The following is a 19,204-nucleotide window of genomic DNA, read 5'->3' on the forward strand; positions in this document are numbered from 1 at the left end:
GCGCTCCAGAGCGGGTAGCTCATCTCGGGGAAACACACAAGCGGGGGCAGCTCTAGTGGGTGGCGGAGTAGGGGCGGATCTCCGGCTGGACCCCGCCCCATCCCTGATCCCTCCCAGCCGGGCCTGCCTTCCGGGTCGCCAATGCCTGCCCAGCACCTACTCAGGATCCCCCAGGGCGCTGGGCATGGCATCCGAGCTCTCAGCGGGCTCGGCGTGTGTGCCGCATTGGTCCCGCAGCTCTTGGCGTGGCAGAGGACGCGGACCGCGGGCGCTGGGCCGCGGTGGCCTCCGCGGGTATAGGAAGAGCGCGGGGTCCGGCATGGGATCGGAGTCGTCCCAGGTCGCCCAGTCCCGGCTCGGCCCCTTGGCAGCCGCCTCCGGAGGGCGGCGGGCCCGTTGTGCGCGTCGGCGGGGCCGGGGCTCGGCGGCAGCGGCGCCGGGGCGCGGGGCCTGCAGTCTCTGGCGCGCGGCGTGCAGCTGGCAGGAGAGGTAGGCGGCCGCCTCCGTGTGCTTCTGCAGCTCGGTACCCAGCACGGTGGCGCGGTGGCTGCGGCGCCGCAGCTCCTCCAGAAAGCGGCGCTCCTCCGAGCGCAGGCTGCAGCGCAGTGCTGACACCAGCGCTTCCCGCTGTGCCACCTCCCTCCGCAGCTCCGCGTTGGCAGCTGCTCGCGCTTCCAGTTGGGACTCTAGCGCGCGGCACTTGTTCTCCAGCTCCCTAGATGCCTCTTCTGTAGAGAAGGCAGAATAAGAGGGTGATGATGCCTCCAAGGGTGCGAAACATAACTCAGTTGGCCCAGCGGGTCCCCTCGTCCCTACATCCGCCTCAAACTTCAGCCACAAGGACCTTACCCCAGACCTACCCTTAGCTTCTAATTCTTCAGTTTTAAACGCAAAACCTTTCCTAACTGATGGTTCATTTGTAAGCAATCTGCTGGGTCTTACGACTATGCCCCTGTATTCTCCCTAAGCATATAGCGCAGAAGAATAAATAACCATAAACAAGTCAAGTTGCCAGTGTTGACATGTGTCAGAAAGACAAATTAATGCTCTGACTGATTCTAAGGGGGATTGATGCCATCAAAGAAGGAGATGCTCCAGAGCTAGGGGAAACAGCTCCTCCCCCCCAAGAAGGGGGGACTCCTGGAGGGGGAACAGCTTGTGAGTGCAAAAGCCCTGTGACAGGAAAACATGTTAAGAGCAGGGGCTGAGAAGCTGTGGGTGTGCCCTGGAGGTGGTTGTGGGTGTCCTTTCCTTCACAAAGCACATATCCCCCCATCTTGTGAATTCTTTTTGCTGACTGGTCTAGTTTTGCCATTGCCTTTACAGCAAGAGTTAACCATAGATACACATCAGGACAATGCAGCCCTGGAACTGGCCCTAGAAGTGACTCTGCTGAAATCTCCCTAGGTGATCGTGCAGAATCAGAGCTGAAGACCCCTCCTCCTGGACCTGGCTCCCTATCTACACCGGGATTTGGCACAGAGGCCAAAGAGGATATGTTCCTTACAGAGCAGTGGCTTGAGCTTGGGTGGCCCCAAAATCCCTTTCAGAGGAAAGCTAGTAGTGGTGGATGTTGTCTGTGGTCATGTAACTCTCTGCCTAGTGCCAGGGATGAGTGAGTGTTCCCTCTCTCCAAGCACAGAGGCACCAAGAAGTGTCTGAGTGCCATATGAAGAAGTGGACAGAGTAGGCTCAAGTCTAAGAGTCCCCATGTGTCCTTGCTGATCTACAGGATTTCTAACAGCTTAGCTGAAAAGTTTCCAGCCATCTTTGCTCTTGTGAGTTTTTGATGCATTAGAAATGTAACACATCAATTCCACATCAGAATGGCAGGGAGTCAATTCTTCAGTTTTTCCTTTCCTTCACCCCTCCCCACCCCCACAATGGTCTCATGATGCAGCACTGGTGGCCTGAAGCTCAGAGCTACCCCTGCTTGTCAAGTGCTGGGACTGAAGGTGTACACCACCATGTCCAGGTTTCTCTGAGTAGCCCTAGCTGTCCTGGAACTAGCTTGTATACCTGGCTGGGTTCAAACTCATAGAGAGCCACCTCCCTCTGTCTCCCAAGTGTTGAGATTAAAGGTGTGTGCCACCACTGCCCGTTTTTTGTTTACTTTTTCCATTTATTTATTTTTATTTTATGTTCTTTGGTGTTTGCCTGCCTGTATGCCTGTGTGAGGGTGTTGGGTCCCCTGTCTGAAGTTACAGACAGTTGGAAACAACCATGTGGGTACTAGGAATTGAACCCAGGTTCTCTGGAAGAGCAGTCAACATTGAACAATCTCTCCAACCCCTTCTATCAATTCTTTCTTTTTTCTCTTTTTCCTGAGACAGGGCTTCTCTATGTAGCATCCCTTGCTGTCCTGGAACTCACTCTGTAGACCATGCTGGCCTCAAACTCACAGAGATTCATTTGCCTGTGCCTTCCTAGTGCTGGGATTAAAAGCATTGCACCACCATCGCACGGCTCCTTCTGTAAATTCTTCCTTCTTTCTTTCTTTCTTTCCTTCCTTCTTTCTTTCTTACTGGGTTTTCGAGACAGGGTTTCTTTGTGTTGCTTTGGAGCCTGTCCTGGAACTAGCTCTGTAGATCAGGCTGGCCTTGAACTCACAGAGATCCAGCAAGTGAAGGTGCTTGCTGTCAAACCTGATGACTTTAGTTTGATCCCTGGAACCCACATGGTAGAGGTAGAGAACTGACTGACTCCCTAAAGTTCTCAGACTTCCACATGTGTGTGTCCCATCCACATAATATATAAAATATTTACAAAACAATTGGTGAGCCCCAACTTCTGGACTTCATACACCTCCCACCAGAGTTCAGAGCTATCTCTCTTACCTTGCTGGTGAGACTGGACCTCTCTCATCTCCAGGTCATGGGTCAGTTCTGGGGAGGAGAGAGTAGAGGTGTTTGTGTGTGCACCAGTATGTGTGAATGTCAGGAAATCACAACTCAGTGGAAGGACAAATCCACAGGCATTGTCTACACCACCCCCACAGCTACTTTATATCTCAGCAAGGGGAAGAGGCATGCTGAAGGTAGTCTGGGCCTGGGGCTTCCAAGCCCTGAAATCTTTCTAGCAAAAGCTTTGTTCCTAAGCTTGCAGACAGAGACCACCTCTGCAGGCAGAAGAGCCTGGCTAGTTTAGGGCATACCTTTTCCTAAGGGGTGATATGCTGGCAGGTCGGATGGTTGTGGAGGACTCTTGTCACATAGGGTCTTGACCCATGCAAGCTTAATTGATTGGTGAATGTTGCAGTGCTCAGAGCTGCTCTGGGAGTGACAGAAATGGGCAGAAGCTATCCAAACTGAACACAAGTGACACTAATTTCATAGCTAGTGTTTTATACTGGTGTTACTGTCTGGAGATCCCTGTTGTTTTCTAAACCCCACTTGACCTCTATACAAGAAGGGCTCAGGGAGGACTGTGCCACCTAGTGGTAGAAGCTGTACCAGGTTCTGGTTTGATGTTGAAATGGGAGGAACATCTCAGGGGCAACCAAGCTGGGGAATGACATCACCAGTATAGGAAAAAGTTCTTCCTGGATGCTGGTGGCCCAGCCACCTCCTTATCTCATTTATTTTTCTTAAACTCATTTTTGGTGCTCTCAATGCCCAGTCTCTCAGGGCTACTGTTTGGTCACTATTTTCAGCACCCCCCCCCAAACTCCTAGAGCTCAAAACAGGGAGGGATCAGGGGTGTACAACTCTGTGATACAAGAAAAATGCTTAGCACTCCTGGTTCTGGGTTCTAATTCTAATAGGACTGGAGGTAGTTTGCTGAGTAGGGAGCTGGGAGCCATAGGCTCTACTTGGGAGAATCTAAATATACCTTCAGGGATGAAGTTTAGAACCCAAAGAAATAAAAAGGCACATCTAAGGGACTACTGTCCAGCAGTACCTACACAGGTACTTCCCTCAAAATGTTCTTAGGGACCAGGGGCTTTTCTAGAAGTGCCTTCTCTGGGGAAACTACTTGTTGCTGGGACACAGAGACCTCTAAGTACCTTAGCTATGACCGGAGCCTGAACCTCCTCCCTGGGGCCACTTGGAGGCCTCTGATGCCTCCACCCCTAGGACTCTTGGGGACCAATTTCTTCCCTCCTCCAAGGTCTGTGAAATGTCCTAAGGGACCTTGGCTCTGCCACTAACTCGTCAAGGACTGATTTCTTGATTTAACCATTAACCACAGGACAGAGAGATGAGGCAGAATCCCAGCTGGGCCCCACACCCCCTTCTTCCTCTTTTGTTTGTTTGTATTTTGAGGTAGGGTCTCACTATGTAGCCCTGGCTGTTCTGGAACTTACTATGTAGACCAGACTGACCTTGAACTCACAGAGATCCCTCTGCCTCTGCCTTCTGAGTGCTGAGGTTAAAAGTGTGTGCCACCACACCAGGCCTCCCTCACCTTTCTCCACCCATCTTTTTTGTTTTTGTTGTTGTTTTGTTTTTTGGAGACCGGGTTTCTCTGTAGCTTTGGAGCCTGTCCTGGAACTTTCTCTGTAGACCAGGCACCTGCCTAGTCTACCTGCCTCTGCCTCCCGAGTGCTGGGACTGAAGGCGTGTGCCACCAACGCCCGGCTCTCCACCCATCTTTTGATGCGAATCCTCATAGGTTACATATGCATTCTATGAAATAAGTACATGATAGACTTTGGACCAGTAAAAATACTCTGAGCCTTAGTTTTCTTACTTGGAAAATGGAAACAAAGCAGCCCCTCTTTTATAAGGGGCTGGTGCCAGGATGTGAAGGGAAAAAAAAAAAAAAAAAAAAAAAAAAAAAAAGGACTTAGCTCAGGGCTAGGTCAGCCCTTAAGGCTCAGGGAACTTGCCATTAGCCAGTCTTTCCTACGAGCCCAGAACTTACTTCTCCTTCCAAGCCCCATGCTCTTCATCCCTTCCTGGCTTTCCAGGGAGTCTGCCCTTCTGGGTGTCCCTTCACTCTCCTTCCTCTATTCCCTCTGCTTTCCCTTCATCTCCTACTGGAAGGAGGGCCTGATCTGGCCATCTCAGCCCCCAGACAGGCAGTTCCAGACAAGACCAGAGTTATTTTTATCTCCTTAATCAATAATCAGGAGGCTCCAAGTCCAGTCCAGGATCACCTGAGAGCCAGAGGGGGCTAGAGGGCCATCTAATCCTGCCCATCAGGTTGTCATGGGAACCTTCCTGCATCCAGAATGGAAGGACCTAGGTTCTCAGAATTAGGGAAAAACAAGAAGAAATGAGAGGCTCTGTGGTAGATTTTTGAGTCTCCTGTTTTCCTCTGATTCATCCTTGTGATGAAAAAGTACCCTCTGGGGCCATCCAGTCACTGGAGAGATAGATGGCCAGGAGCCTAGCCTGGAATGGGGCAACTAGATCTGTGTGTGCCAAGATGCTGAGTCCAAAATGCTCACATTTTGTGTTAAGGTGAGGAGCTGAGTGGCTCACTCAAGCCTTCTAGCCTTAGTTTCTGGGCAACAGAGAGGTAGAGAACATTAAGAAAACTGCACAGAAGCTAGTTTTCTCCTTCTTTCTTCTCTTCTTTTTTCTTTCTTTGGTTTGGTTTTTGAGACAAGGTTTCTCTGTATTGCTTTGGAGCCTGTCCTGGAACTTGCTCTGTAGACCAGCTGCAGATGCTAGTTTTAAACCTGGCCCACGACACTAACATATATGACTTTCTCTTTTTCTGGGTCTTTGATTATCACTTTCACAATAAAGAAATCAGAGCCTGGTGGTGGTAGGCCTGCCTTTAATCCCAGCACTTGAGAGGGCAGAAGCAGAAGGATCTCTGTGGATTTGAGGCTAGCCTGATACTGAGTTCCAAGATAGCCAGGGATACACAGTGAGGAGGAGGAAATAATAAATAGATAAACAGAAAATTGGGTTCTCCCAACTGAGACATCCCTTAAGCTGTTAGAAGAGCTGAGTGTGGTGGCTCATACTTATAATCCCAGCACTTTTGAGGCAGAAAGATTAGCTGTTCAAGACCATCCACCTGCCAGTATGTCTGCATACTACTCAGCCTCCAGGGAGATGATATGCTCCCTCTTAATGGAGACACTTGGTCTCCATCATCTTGCTCGAACTGGATTATCATGCTGAACTCCTGTTGGCCCCTTACTTTCTAATGTGTGTTTATCTTTATGTGTGTGATGCTGGGTGCAGAACTCAGGGGCAAGTGCTCCCACCCTGAGCAACACTCCAAGCCCTCTGCTGTCTCACCATTATGCACAGACACATGTATTTCCCCACTGGGTTTCCTGAAGGATGACAGGTGCTCAATGAACAGTGACCCAAAAGCACAGGAATCCCCTGGAACTGGCTCCTGGAAGCCTGAACCACTACCTCAGTAGAGTCCTCAACCTTAAAATATTTAGGTGTGGGGAAGCATGGGCGGGTGAGGGACAGGGTCTCATGTAGTCTAGGCTGGTCTAGAACTTTCGATACAGCCGAACCTAATTCTACCTCCCCCATGTTAGGATTACAATCAAGCACTGTCACATCCTGAGAACCCATTCTACCTAAAGTCTTGATTCTCATCCAGAAAGAGACACGACAGAACCGTTGTTAGACTCACAGGAACTCAAGAAGGGGCACCCCACCCGAGACCAATGCTGGTGACAGGGACCCCTCCTCACTCCAGCCCTGGGGTGAGTGTTAGCCGCACCTGAGCAGCGCTTCTGAAGCCTCAGGATCTCCAGGTGTAGGTCTCGAAGCAGGGCCATCTGCTCCTTTTTCAGGAAGCTGATGTGGCGTTGCACGCTCTGGATCTGATGCTCCAGGGACACGGTATCCATGGCAACCCAGGCCTGGGCCCCACCTGGATGGAAGACAAGGTGAAACCACATCTTTTCAGGCCATTTGCCTTGCCCCACCTTCAGGTCCCTTGTGATGTCCTTCATGCTAGGTCCTCCTGCCTCCAGGGGGAGGATCCCTCCATCCTCAGTCTTATCTACTAGCTTTCTCCAACACTGATGAGCATGTCCTCAGGGAAGCTGTTATTTCCATTTAACAGTTTAAGAAGCAGAGACCCAGGGGTGCCCTGGATTCCTTTTCCTGCCTCTTGTGCTTCTCAGACAGGCAAACAAGTGGAGAAGAATTTGGCAAACACAGGAAGATCACTTTGGGTCTAGCCTTCACTAGATGTGTCATGCGTGGCCAGCTTTCCATAGGTAACATAAGGGAGCTGACAACTGCGTTCACAGCAGCATTATCTGTAATAGCTAGAACCTGGAAACAACCTAGATGCCCTTCAACTGAAGAATGGATAAAGAAAATGTGGTACATTTACACAATGGAGTACTACTCAGCTGTAAAAAAATAATGACATTACCTTCTGGATAGCCAAGGGCTACACAGAGAAATGCTGCCTGGAAAATACAAACAAACAAACAAAGCACACACACACAAAACCAAAACCAACACTCTTCCCAACCCGCCCCCCCCAAACAACCCAATGACATCATGAAGTTTGCAGGCAAATGGATGGAACTAGAAAACTGAGTGAGGTAACCCAGACCCAGAAAGACAAACATGGTATGCACTCAGGTACTCACTACTAAGTGGATATTAGCTGTAAAGTAAAGGATAACCAGGCTATAATCCACAGCCCCAGAGAGGCTAGGTTAACAAGGAGGGTTCAAAGAAATCTCCTGGGTGGACTGGGGGTGGGGGGACATGGGTGGGGGTTGGGTGGGCTTGGGGGAGGGACCAAGGGGTGGAGTAATGCAAGAGATATCTTGATGTGGGGACATTTCAGGGTTAGGGAGAAACCTGCTGCCAGAGAAACTTCCAGGAATCCACAAGGATGACCTTGCTAAGACTCTTAACAACAGTGGAGAGGGTGCCTGAAATGGCTATCTCCTGTAATCAGATTGGTGACTATCCTAATTGTCATCAGAGAGCCTTTATCCAGTAACTGATGGAAACAAATCCATAGCTGAGCATTGGGCCGAGGTCTGGGAATCCTGTTGAAGATAGGGAGGAAGGATTTTGAGAGCAAGGGGGTGTCAAGGTCATCACAAGGGAACCCACAGAAACAACTAGACTGCTCTCATTGGAGCAGGGAGCCTGCTTGGGACTGATCTAGGCCCTTTACATATGTGTGACAGTTGTGTGGTTTGGTTTATTTGTGGAACTCCCAGCAGTGGGATCAGGGCCGGTTCCTAACGCTGGAACTGGCTTTTGGGAATCTGTTCCCCATACTGGATTGACTTGCCCAGCCTTAATACTAAGGGAGGTGCTTAGTCCTACCTCTACTTGATATTCCATGCCGTGGTGACACCCATGGGAGACCTGCCCCTTTCTGAATAGAAACAGAGGAGGAGTGGATGTTTGTAAGCTGCCTCATGGGTTCTGGGAAACAAATCCAGGTGACCTGGAATAGCAGCCAGTGCTTTTAACCACTGAGCCATCTCTCCAGTCCTTTATATCTCCGTTTTATATCAGGAAAATAATGTCTCCCAGAGGTTAACTTCTGTGCTCAAAGTCAACACAGAAGGTAATCAAAAGAGCCAGGATTCAAACTCAGGGTTGTTCCTAGTGTAATCATTGGGCCCTTTCTTTGAATTAAAGAAACTAAACACACACCTGTACTCCCAGCTACCTGGGAGACTAAGGTGGGAGGATCGAATGGTGAGTGTACCGGTTCGAGACCCCATCTCAAAAACCAAAAACAACTCTGTGGGACCCCGTCTCAAAAACAATCAAAGGGTAGTCTGGAGAAGGAGTCATGCCCCTGCTTCTGAGCGTAGGAGATGCCTGATCACTTTAGGATCAGTAAGTTTGGAATAGTCTACAGTGCCAGCTGGGGAGTGGTTGACAGATAATGTGTCATTTCTTCAATATACAGATGGTCAGTAAACATCCAGTGCTCTCCATAGGCCAAAGGGCCACCCCATGCCGAAATAAAGGGCCTGCTGGGTCAGGTTAATGGAGCCAGGTATGCTAGGGAAGAGAGCCCAGATAGGAGCCTATGGAAGTGGGGTTCTCAGGTGGACCTGCTTGGAGTGACTCTACAAATGAAGAGCTGTCCTTTTATACCATGACCTCCCTCTCTCCATATTAAAGGAAATCCCAGAGTAGGTAGAGTCCAGTCTTTCAGAAGTTTAAAGAGTCCAGAATGGTGACTCATGCTTTAATCACAGCACTCTGGAAGCAGAGGCAGGAGGATCTCTGTGAGTTGGAGGCCAGCCTAGTCTACAGAGTGAGTTCCAGGACAGCCAGAGCTGTCTTGAAAGTGAAACCCTGTCTTGAAAATAAAAAGTTTGGGAAGAGGGAGTTGTGATGTAATTTCATAGTATAGTTCTTACCTAGCATGTGCACACTGCTAGGTAAAATCTCCAACTCAGCAAACTAAAAACAAAAGACACACAAAAAAAAAAAATCCACAAAACTTTTAGGAGAGCCACATATAATGGCCATGCCTGTACTCTCAGCTTCTCAGAGGGCTGTGGCAGGAGGACCATTTGGACCTAATTGTTCATAGCTAGCATAGGCAACATAATGTAAACTCTGTTACCCAAAATAAGCAGCTTAGGGAGTGGCCGGCAGAGAAGACATGGGTTCTAGGTCCTGGGCCCCAAAGCGCTATCCCCCCCCCCTTTGCTTTTCTGTGACCATCACAGAGGAGTCACAGAGGAAGAGACAGCAGGGCAGAGAGAATGAGGTGGCTACGAGCCTGGCCTTGAGCAGCATTCAGGTGCAAGCTTCTCAGTCCCCATGTTTCCATGGGATCCACAGTGTGGGTCTTAGCTCCCATTCCTCCCTACTGAGTGACTGCACTTTCTGTGTCCAGCCCATAGACAAGTTAGTAAGCAGCTCTTCAGCTCCCCCTTCCTCCTGTGAGCCAGCCACAACCATGGACACCTGTAAGTGCTCCAAATTAATACGTAAAGATGGCAGGAGAAACCTCAACAGGAAAAAACAACAACAACAACAACAACAACAACAAAAAATAATAAAAAAAATAAAATGAAAGGGTTTGCAGATGTAATTACAGTTCCCATTCATTGAAATTATGAATACAAATAGGACTGACTGACCTATCAGATGAGCCATTCAAATGAACTTAGAATGGAAAACTCAGTTTAAACCCACCAGACTTCTGACCCTTAGACACAATAAGTTAATAACTATCTATTCTTTTAAAATATTTTTGCATTCACTCACTTTGTGTGTTTGTGCATGTGCACATGCCATGTTATGTGAGAGGGGGTCAGGGGCAGTTGTGGGAGCTGGCTCTCCCCTACCTCTCCAGGTTCTGGGATGGAAACCACGTCAGCATTCTTGGCTACAAATCCCCTAAACTGTTGAGCCATTTTGCCAGTCCAATCCTTTTCATTTATTTTAGCCTTTTTCATTTATTTTAATTAATTTATGATGATGATTGTTGTTACTGGTTTTGAGGGTCTTGCTATGTCTCCCTGACAAGCCTGGTGCTCTCTATGTAGCTCAGACTGCCCACAAACTCATGGCAATCCTCCTGTCTCAGCTTCTTGAGTGCTAGGATTACAGGCATGAGGCTCCATGTCCCCCCCCCCCCCTTTTTTTTTTAGCAGTGCTGGAACACAAAATCTAGGTGTCATGAATGCTGGGCAAGTACTCTACCAGCTGAACTATATCCTCAGGTCCTATAGTGTGTGAGTTAGTGTGAGTGTGTGTGTGGGAAGAGGTCAACCTCTGGCATTGTTCCTTAGGCACTGCACACTTTTTTGAAAACAAGGTCTCTCAGTAGCCTGAGGCTCACTAAGCCTCAGAGACCTGTATGTCTACATCCCAACATTGGGATTACAAGTACGTGCCACACACACTGGTTCTTCGAATTAGACTCAGGTCCTTAGACAGTGCTATCTTTTCAGCTTTGAAATGCAGATTTTCAAAAATTAATTAATTAGCTAGCCATGGTGGCACATGTCTTTAATCCTAGCATTTGGGAGGCAGAGGCAGGTAGATCTGAGTTCGAGGCCAGCCTGGTCTACAGACCAAGTTTCAAGATTTGGTCTACACAGCCAGGTCTACACAGAGAAAACCTGTTTCACACAACAAAAACAAATTACTTCCTTCTTTTTTTTTTTTTTTTTTTTTTTTGTTTCTTGAGACAGGGTCTTTTTACATAGCTCTGGCTATCCTGGAACTCATTATGCAGACTAGGCTGACCCCAAACTCACAGAGATCCACCTGCTTCTGCTTCCTGAGTACTGGTATTAAAGGTCTGAAATGCAGGTTAAAGAAAAAGAATGAAATTTTTATTTTTAAAGTACTGTATTTATACCATTTTCACCTCACACTACAAACAAACAAAAACTGAGACCACTTAGTGTTGCTCTTATATATAAGTGTTTAGGACTGATTGGGATTGGATAAACTAATCAGGGACTCATCACTAGTGATTCTCCCTCTCTTGGCAGCCATTGATTGTCTGCAGCTCTTCGCCTAGGTAGGGGTAAGTCCTCGAAGTTTTTTTTTTTTAAATCATTTTGGCTGAGATAGTGGTAGCCCATGCCTATAATAATATAATAACAACATTTAGGAGTCTGAGGTAGGAGCATCTTGAGTTGAATGCCAGCCTGGGTTAAACAGCAAAACTAAACCCAAATCCATCACTTGCCATTACATCTTTAGTCCAAGCCATCAACTTCCCTCTGGTACCATTGCAGTGCTGTCAGACCTGGCTTTTGCTTCCACCCTGTCCCATTATTTTTCACTCAGGAGCCAACTCCCCCTTGGCAAATACAAGTCTATCACATCTCCCTGCCCTTATCTCAGAACTCCAATGCTTCCCATTACATATCAAACCCCAAATTCTTTATGTAAAAAAAAAAAAGATTTACTTTAATTATGTGCATATGCGTGTGTATCTGTGTACACATGAGTGCAGATGCCTGTGGAGTCCAGACGAGGTTGCTGGATGCCCTGCAGCTGGAGTTACAGGCCTTGTGGGCTATCAGGTATGGGTACTGGCATCTTAACTTGGTATGCACTTTTAACGGCTGAGCCATCTCTCTGGCATCCTTGTTTTGTTTTCCAAGATAGGCCTGGCTGTGCTGGAGCTGTAGACCAGGCTGGCCTTGAACTCAAGAGATCTGCCTGCTTCTGCCTCTGGATCACTGGTATTACAGGTATGCACCACCTCTGCCCAGATCTTCTTTTGTAACTGCATTTATTTATTATGCATGCCACATCATGCATGTGGAGGTCAGAGAACAACTTGTAGGAGGCTGATTCCGTCCTTCTATCTTGAGGTTTCCAGGGACTGATCTCAGGTTCTCAATGCCTGCACCTCCTGAGCCCTGGCACTGACCTGTTCACCTTTTCCTGTTTCTGAGTCTCGGGGTCTTGCTTTGTAGCAGAGGAAGGCCTCAAACTCGCGATCCTCCTGTTTCTACCCGTGCAGTGCTGGGATTATAGGTGTGCACCACTGCACTGGGAAAAACCCAAGTCCTAATCAAATGCTGCACAATCTGCCTCTGGTTTTCTTTACCCTCATCTCCTGTTCTCCCACTATTGGCCTCTGTTACTCTACGCATACTTGCCTAGGGTTCTCTCTATGAACTGTCTTCTCTGCCAGGAGTAACTTACTAGACTCATCTCAAGGCCCATTCCCTCCCTTCAATCATCCATTCAAATGCTGCTTTCTCTGATCATCCAAAAATAAATACTCTTCCACCAGTCACTCTCCATGCCCTTCCTCTGCATTTTCTTTCATGAACTTGCTGGCACATGAGTGTATGGAACGTTTGTTTACTGTCTGTTTCCCTTGCCAGACTGTTAGCAACAGAAGATGGACTTGTTTTGTTTTTCTCCAGTTCCCCAGTGCCTAGCACAGTAGCAACTAGGAGTTACTTGGTAAATATCTGCAGAATGCATGAGTGAGTGGATCTGGGGGAGTTTGTAGACTGATGGCAGGGCAGATTCACTAGATCAAGATAGACACTATTGGGTTTGACATCCTCAAGAGTTCTTTCTTATAGAAGAGAAACAGATGTCAGGTAGACTACCTAATACTCTGGGGCCTAATGAGTTGGAGGCCTATAAAACTGTATGTCTGTACTGGGAGGAAAGGGCTTATGTGTGTATCAAGGAGTGCACAAGCACACATGTGGAAGTATCTGTGATTCTAGGGTCTCATACACACTCTATCATGGAAATATCTCAAGCCCCAGGTGTGTTTCTCAACTTCTCATATCTGTGTAGGTGCTGTGTGCATATCTGAAGGATGATGGTATGTGGGCCTATCCTAGGAGGAAGAGAGAAATGTCTGTTCCCACTCACTGCCACACAAATGACTGTGAAGGGTAAAAGTCCTTCCCACACAGCCCTGGAGCCTGGACGCTGGCCACAGGAGAAACTGAGCCAACCAGCTGTTTCTGTTCTTTCCCGGATGGGCTGGACCATTCACTTCCAACTAGGCAGACTGCTCTTTCTTCTTAGGGCAGAAATTTGGGTCACAAACAATTTTGGCAAGTTTTCATTCTTAGACATTACTGTGAGGATGGTTTGGGGAGGGGAGGAGGAAAGTGGGGCAGGGGGAACCAGGAGCAGACGGAACTCTGCATGGCTGAGGAATCAGTACATCAGAAGGGCTGAGGCAGGCAACTGGCAGATTGTCACAGCATATATGCAGTTCTAGGACCACTGGGTGTCAGAAGCTGTGTCCTAGATGTGGTTTATGCAGGCGGCGGCAGCCAGAGCGTCGATACTGTCAGCTCTGTCAACTCCCTGCCTTCAGATGCTGAGTGAGTCTCACATCCTCTGCCTCTGTCAGCTGTCCCTGCCACCTCAGGGTCTGCCTTGATTCTCTGCTCCTGGTATTCCTAGTTCTTTCTCATGTTAACTTTGTAGCTCGATAGGAAAAAAAAAGTCTATTGACAACAAATCACCAAGGGGCTGGAAAGAAGGTTCAGTAGGTATAGGAGCTTGTGACCAGGTTTGATAAAATGAGCACAAGACCTGGATCAGCATGGCAAAAAGAGGGAGAGCCCACTCTCACAGTTGTCCCTTGACTCCCACATGCATGTCATTGTATGCACAGACACATACCCTGAACACAAATTACATACAACAAAAACGTAGTTAAAAAGAAATCATCCAGAATTTAAGAAGGGCCTGTGGCACAAGGTGCAAAGTTTATAGTTAATTCCAAACACTGCTGACACACATCTCATGGGTCTGGAAGGTTCAAGTATCTCTTCCCTTTGGAAAGGTTGGTAGAAAAGACCTCAGATTCTCAAGACTGCAACCATTAGACAAGCAGCTGGCATATGAACTGTCTGGTCCTGGCACAATTCTGAGTTTAAATTTTTAAAATATAATTAATTACTTTATTTTTTATTAACTCATGCATGTGGTGAGCTCATGCATTCCAGAGCATGCATGTGGAGATCAGAGGACAACCTGAGGGAGTCAGTCTCCTATGTGAGTCCCAGGAATGGAACTCAGGTCATCAGGCTCGGCAGCAAGTGCCCTTATCTGCTAAGCCACTGTACTGGTCCTAACAATTCTGTCTCTCCGAGCCCTGGCCTCCTGACACTGTGGGTAACTTAGCCTCTGTTAGTCTCTGCTGTCTCACTTCCCTTCCCATCTGCCCACAACTGACATAAGCATAGGGAACTTAGTTTTCTCAGTTCTTGTAGTTATTTGGGTTGACCGTACCCTAGGAAGTGTATAATTGTGGTGCTCTGGACTTGAGCCATATCAGCCAACGGCTTTCACTTTTCACTCTATAGAGCTCTAGATTTCAGCATCTGGGTGGAGGGGTTAGATGCCAGAGTAGGGTTGGTGGCTTTGCTCTTTTTTTCCCCTTGAGACAGCATCCCCTCACCCCCACGCCAGGCTGTGTAATAGCCCTGGCTGTGCTGGAACCAGCTTTGTAGACCAGGTTGGCCTCAAACTCAGAGATTCTCCTGCCTCTGCCTCCTGAGTGCTTCAATGAAAGGTGTGTATCCCCACCACCCTTGAGACAGCGTTTTTCTTTGTTTCTCCTTTCTTCCTTCCTTTCTTTTTTGTTTTTGAGACAGGGTTTCTCTGTATTGTTTTGGAGCCTGTCCTGGAACTAGCTCTGTAGACCAGGCTGGCCTTGAACTCACAGAGATCCCTTTGCCTCTGCCTCCGGAGTGCTGCAACCAACACCCTGTCCTTTAGTGGTCTTTTCCTAGGATAAACTTTTGCATAAGAAAAGGTATCTGCTAATGAAAAGTTTGAAACTGGGGCTGGAGAGATGGCTTGGAGGTTAAAAGTACTGGCTGCTTTTTCAGAGGACGTGAGTTCAATTCCCAGCAGTCACACAGGGGCTCACAACCATCTATAATGAGATCTGGTGCCCTCTTCTGGCCTGCAGTGCAGGTGTACATGCAGGCAGAACATTGTATACATAATAAAGTTGGAAACTATTTTTATTAGCTACTTTATTATTATTACTATTATTGCTGTTGTTGAAATGGTCTCACTCTGTAGTCCAGGATGGACTGGAATGCATTATGTAACCCAGGCTGACCTCCAACTGATGGCAATTTTCTTGCCTCAGAATCCTTAATGCTGGGATTGCAGGCATATGCCACCATTCCTGGGTGAGTTTGAAGTTTCCCTAAGATGTTTAAATCCCTCCTGGGCCCCACCTTTCAGCCTGCTCTATGCTCCCCGGTTCTTTTCTGCCCTACTCTTCCTTCAAGCCAGCATAGCAGCTTGGAACCCCATGCTCCAGATCACAGGGAGTTTTCATTGTGCCCTACTCACGCCTTGACTGATTGTCTTGTCCCAGTTTCAATTTCGTTCTTAGCGTTTCTTTTCTCTTTGGGGCTGAAGACATTTGTGGGGTCAACAAAAATTTCTGTATCACTCTATATGTTCTTTAAGAATGCATGGCTCCTTGCTTCTACGGGAAGGCTAAACTTTCTTATAGCCAAAGTAGATATATGAGCTGGGAGAGGCAGGGTAACAACAAACGAGTAAATAAATGAATCCATACGTCCTTTTTTCATTTTTTTTTTTTGTTTGTTTGTTTTTGAGACAGAGTTTCTCTGTAGCTCTGGACCCTGTCCTGGAACTAGCTCTGTAGACCAGGCGGGCCTGGAACTCACAGAGATCGTCCTGTCTCTGTCTCCCGAGTGCTGGGATTAAAGCCGCGTGTCACCAGTGCCAGGCGTTATTTATTTATTTTTCTTAGTCATTAGTCCTCTTCACCCTCTGACTCAGAGGCCCAGGGAAAAAGGAAAGCAGATTCCAGAAGCCTTCCTAAATCCAGGCCTGAGGCACAGGCAAGGACACTAGCTCACCCAAGTCTCAGTACAGTTGCCAGCAGCATTTTACACATTAACTTACATTAACCCTACACAGTCCTTTTTGTAATCCACTCCAGAGACGAAGAAATAGGACTTCAGAGAGGTAATGCCCTTTGCCTGATATACACAACTGCAGTGTGTAGTTGCTCACTCTGGAACATAGAGTATCTCATAAGGCAACCACAATTTACATCTTCAAGCTAACCTCGTTTTTTGGATACTACCTCTTGTCTTCAAGATAAACTCTCCCTGTAACCATGCCATCCTCTGGCTTTCTACACTCCACCCAGTTTCTGTCTCCCGAAATCTGATCTCTCCTTGTGTCCTGTAGTCTTCTTCTTCCCGGCTGTTTGGACTCTGGGAATCCCTTGTAAGAAACAAACCACACGGCCAATAGTGGAGCAGAGAGAATGAATTGAGTCTTACTGGGAATCACCAGGGCAAGTAAGTACATGTATTAAAAAATAATTACTCTGCCACCCCCACTAAGTCCTTGGCTCTCCTGAGAACGAGTCTGGAACCAAGATTTGGCCTTTGACAAATGTCTGGGACTTTGTCTGCAAGGCTGGTGGTGAAGCCACATTCTCTAAGGACTTGTGATCTCCCCACTCCAAAGTCCCTCCTCCCAAACATCCCTCAACTCTGGCTCCCCGCTCCACTTAAGAACCTACAACCCCAACCTCAGCATTACTGAGAATTCAGGTACGTGGGAGTGGGGTGTCGGGAAAAACTGGACCCTCTTTCACTTGATACTCTGCAGTTTGTGCCTCGAATTTGACTCCCAGAGCCGGCTGGGGCGCTGGGTGGGGGGTAGGGGTGCGGGGTTTGGATACCACAGGGCATAGGGAAGAGAAGGACCAGCCAGGACACGAAATGCAGGCAGAACGGTAGGAGGTGATAGTCGGTGGTGCGGACTGCTTTGGACTCCCCGCCAGCGCCGGGAAGGGCCCGGGTCTAGTGGCGGAGGACAACTTCTGCCAGCAGCCCGCGTCCTGCCCGCCACCCGCGCGCTGCGGTGCCCAGCTCCGCGCAGTCCTCCGGGCGGAACCTGAGCTCTGACGATCTCTTCATCACCCCAGCCATCCGGCCAGCGCCCACCCTCGACGACCACCGCCCGGCCTCCTCACCTGCGGACCCGAAGGAGCCGGCGGGCCGGGCCCGGGCCTCGCTGGGTCTCGGGAAGAGCTCTTCCCCGGCGCTAGCTGCGCTCAGGGATCCGCAGCGCGCGGCTCGGCTGCGGCGCCATCAGCTGCTGCGAGGCTGTGGGGCGCGGGGGCCGGGGCTCCGGGGGGCTCCGGGGCGCAGAGGCGGGGGGCCCGGGGCGGGCTCCGGGCGTAAACACCCAGCAACGTGACCGGAACTGGCGAACGAGCTGGAGGGGGCGGGGGGCGGGAGAGATAAGGGGGAAGGGAGGGACCTGGGGCGCGCGGGGAGGGGCCGTAGGCGGGGCAGGGGGAGGGGAGGCTGGTGGCTAGGGCGGGGGAGGGGGAGCCCCGGGACCCGGGCCTCCGCACCCTGAAGGCAACCGAATCCTCGGAGCTGGCCCTGGCTGAGACCTGAGTAGGGAGCCCAGACACCGCAGGCGAATAGGCGAGCCGGGAAGTGGCGACCGATCAGCACCACGGACAGCGCCCAGGCCCGCAGGCCGCGATCCGCTCCGCCCTTCTAGCAAAGGCATCCCTCGCAGCCTCCGAGGGAAGGGTTGGGATGCCCATGAGCTGCTGGCGGGCAAGTCTGGAAATCCGCTCCTGGTTTAGGCGTCAGTAAAGCTGTACTAGACCTCTCATTAGTTTTGTGACCTTGGGTGAGTCACCTCACCTCGTATATGATTGTACACAGAACCAAGGAAAGATCCTTTGTAACTCCAAAGTTCCTAAAATGTGTCAAGAGCTGTTATTGAGCTGTTTTGCTGTAAATAGATTTCTAGAATTGCTCTTATTATTCTGGCTCCATCAGCATCTTTCTCTTTCCTAGACCGATAATGGTGTATGGAGAGCACCTTTGGGTTAATACCTGTATAGTGCTTACTACAGGGGTGAGGGCTCATTAGACACCTGTACACGCGTGATGGTCGATGGCAAGGGATCGGGTGCTCTGGGTGAGTGGCAGAGCTTTGAGCAGGTGGCTCAAAGCTCCCAATGGCAACTGGTTTCTATCCCGACCTTATCACACTGAAGTTGGTGGTTTCAGGGACTGAGAGCAAAAGACTATTTATTAGTCGGGATTTCGGGAGTTCCTCATTCGATTGCAAGCCAAATATTTGCTTTTCTTGAGCCAAATTTTTAGAAGGCCTAAACTTTTTTTTTTTTTTTTTTTTTTTTTTGGACAAAGTCTCAGTATGTAGCTCCAGCTGGGCTGGAACTCTCCCTTTGTAGACCAGGTTGGCCTCTCACAGAGCTCCTCCTTACTCTGCTTCCTGAGTTCTGAGTATAAAGGTGTACACCACCATGCCCAGATTTCTTTTTCCCCTCTTCTTCCTTTTCCTTCCCCTTTTCTTCCTCCTTCTCTTCTTTTTAGTTTGTTTTTCAAGACAGGGTTTCTCTGCACAGCCCTGGCTGCCCTGGAACTCCCTAGGCAGACCAGACCATCTTGGAACCTGGAGATCTGCTTACCTCTGCCTCCCAAGTGCTGGAATGAAAGGAGTGTGCCACCACCACATGGCCCTCTTCTTTTAAATAAGGTCTTGCTCTACCACATGGTGCAAACTGGCCTTGAGCTCATTGTGTAGCCTGGGCTGGCCTTTAAGCTCCCAATCCTGCCTTAGCCTCCTGAGGGTTGGGATCACATACATACACTACCACACAGCTCTCTTATAAATCTCTGAGACTTAACTGGACTTGGGTGTCAATTAATAAAAACTTTAGCTTCTCTTGGCCAATTCTAAACCTCAAAGAGTTGAAAATCTTGACTGGCAGTTTGTATTTGATAGGGGTTTGTATTTTGTTC

General features: G+C 48.8%; 1 protein-coding gene across 1 annotated transcript; it reads right to left on the minus strand.

The window, feature by feature from the left end:
* Nucleotides 1–17,535, minus strand: Ccdc92b (coiled-coil domain containing 92B). Its single transcript, XM_051180040.1, has 4 exons — nt 17,386–17,535; nt 6,649–6,801; nt 2,838–2,885; nt 1–728 (listed from the first exon to the last, which is right to left on the minus strand). The coding sequence occupies exons 2-4, from the start codon at nt 6,776–6,778 to the stop codon at nt 157–159; spliced, it is 750 nt and encodes a 249-aa protein (XP_051035997.1). The 5' UTR covers nt 6,779–6,801; nt 17,386–17,535; the 3' UTR covers nt 1–156.
* Between the last annotated feature and the right edge of the window lie 1,669 nt (nt 17,536–19,204).

The sequence above is a fragment of the Phodopus roborovskii genome, unplaced genomic scaffold, assembly GCF_943737965.1.
Source record: "Phodopus roborovskii unplaced genomic scaffold, PHOROB, whole genome shotgun sequence".
Classification (NCBI taxonomy): Eukaryota; Metazoa; Chordata; class Mammalia; order Rodentia; family Cricetidae; genus Phodopus; species Phodopus roborovskii.